The 2,250-nt window shown below is 45.2% G+C and overlaps 1 protein-coding gene across 1 annotated transcript in view; it reads right to left on the minus strand.

Moving 5' to 3' along the window:
* DSCAM (Down syndrome cell adhesion molecule) overlaps nucleotides 1-2,250 on the minus strand; it is an 834,101-nt gene that overhangs the window by 292,775 nt on the left and 539,076 nt on the right. Inside the window, exon 5 of the mRNA XM_012640078.1 lies at nucleotides 1,714-1,992. Coding sequence (XP_012495532.1) covers nucleotides 1,714-1,992 — 279 coding nt within the window. The remainder of the gene's footprint in view (nucleotides 1-1,713; nucleotides 1,993-2,250) is intronic.

Raw genomic sequence — 2,250 nt, forward strand, 5'->3', positions numbered from 1 at the left:
AGAGAGAGAGAGAGACAGAGAGAGAGGATACCCCGAGAGTGGAGCAGAAGCCACGTGGGAAAGGAGAAACGTGTCCCTGGGGATGGAGCGATACCTTAGATGAAGAAAGATGGGAAATGTTAGAAAGCCAAGTATTAGAAAATAATCTTCCCATGTGAATGGAGGAACATTAATAACGGGACTTGCAATCGGGAAAGGAATGAGTTTGTACAGGGATTAGGAAGACATAGGATTTAGCAAGATTAGGCTTCTATTGAAGCAAAGAAATGGTAAACAGGACCAGAAAGCTTTGCTCGAGATGCCTTCTCTACTACAAGCTTTATTCAGTGGAAATTAGGGAGCCACAGAAGAGATTTCGAGCCCATGGGGAGAATTCTCATTGGCTGTCCAATGCTGGTTTATTTCACCTACGTGATTCTTCGACTACAGAAGTATAACTGTGCAGACTTTACCTTCTATTTCTACTCCTAGCCTCAGCATGTTAGAATAATATTTGCAGAATTATGCCATAGGTGGCTTAACCAGGGAATTTCTGGTCAGCTGGTTCCAGATAATCATGTGCATAGGTAATTTAAATGTATTCTCTTAGGCAGGCATAGTGCTAAGGCAGGCTATAGTCAGGTGGACACTGAAGAGATAGTTCCATAAATAGGGGTGGGGCTGGGGGGAAAATAGAGAAAGAAAACGCCTCCCCTCTCAGTGTGAGATCCCTGAGGTTTAGTTTGTTCAGTTCAGTTCATCAAATAAAAAATATACACTGAAAAAATACAAGAAGCATTATATTGGCAACTAAGACATCCTGTCTGACCATGGCTCTGCCACCCATTCTGGCCACGTGACTTGGGTAATTCACTTTGATTTGGTTTCTGCACGAGTAAAGTTGAGGGTGTCTGACTAGAGTGTCCCCCCTGTGTCACACCCTCCCTCCCTCCCAGTCTGCCTTCAGCTCCTCCTCGACACATCCCTGGAGGCAGCTACCACTTCAATTGAGAAATGAAATGCATCCACCATACTTGGACTAAATAAATGATCTAAAGTACTGAATCTTAAGTCCATTATTTGGGTAATTTATTTATTTTTTATTTCAGAATATTACAGGGGTACAAACTCTTTGGTTCCATATATTGCCTTTGCACCGCCCGAGTCACATATGGAAGTAACATTCATCAGGTGTCAGGCAGGTGGGAGGGGAGAGGAGAGGATGGGGAAATTCACACCTAATGGGTGCAGTATTTGGGTTAGTTAGAGCCCTATATTTCTGCTGATAATAGCCCCATTTAGGAATTTAATGTAGAAATTATCAGGAAACAGACCAAGCACAACTACTCTGATTGGCGACCATCACTTGTGCTGAAGGAACAATCCTGCCCTTTCCTGTCTATTTTTAGAGAGTTTGGCCATTCTGAATTCACCAGCCAGGTAACATTATCTTGCAGATGTATCTTGGAAATGTAGCAGTCCTGCCACCTAATGGACATCTCAGAGGTCTGAGGATCAGACAGACTTGAATTCAAATCCCACACCCAACACTCTCTAGTCGTACAACCTTGGGCAATTCGTCTGAGCATCAATTTCCTCATCTGCAAAATGGGGCTATGATTTGCTACTGTGAGAATTGATGGGAGGCTACAGAGACAGCCTGGAGATTCGCTTACAGCAGGAGCTCCATCGATGGAAGCCAACAGCACCTTTGCAAGTTACCGTCCAACTTACGTTTCACGTACAGGCGGCCTATCACCTTAGCAGTTCCGTATCTGTTGGACACTTCACACACATAGCTGCCTGAGTCCGAGGGGCGAGCGTTCTCAATGAGCAGCCCCGTCACGGTCTTCTGGAACCTCCCCGAAAGTTCCAGGGGCATGTTGTCCTTTAGCCAGCGGTAATCTGGCTCAGGGTGCCCAAGCGCTTTGCAAGGCAGCTCCACACGCTGCCCTGCCATGGCTTTGCGATGATCAAACCCATCCAGGATGGACGGGGCTGAGTTCGCTGGGTCTGCAGAAGAAAGAAAAACTCTTAGAGGCAGTGAAGGAGAAATCGAAGTGGGCATATAGAATTGCACGGCTTCCCGTATAATTTAAATCCTATACTTCGGACCAACTACTGATACAGGTCCTTAAGGTTTTACAGGTGAACAAAAAAAGTGGCCCATTCTCACAAATTCTTTTTGCTCAGAATTTGTAAAAGGGTCAATGAACACTGGTCAGAGCTTCTGCTTGTCCTTCCCTACCAGTAACTGAAAGATTCAGAGTC

This window comes from Propithecus coquereli, unplaced genomic scaffold (assembly GCF_000956105.1).
Source record: "Propithecus coquereli isolate 6110/MARCELLA unplaced genomic scaffold, Pcoq_1.0 Scaffold148, whole genome shotgun sequence".
Taxonomy (NCBI): Eukaryota; Metazoa; Chordata; class Mammalia; order Primates; family Indriidae; genus Propithecus; species Propithecus coquereli.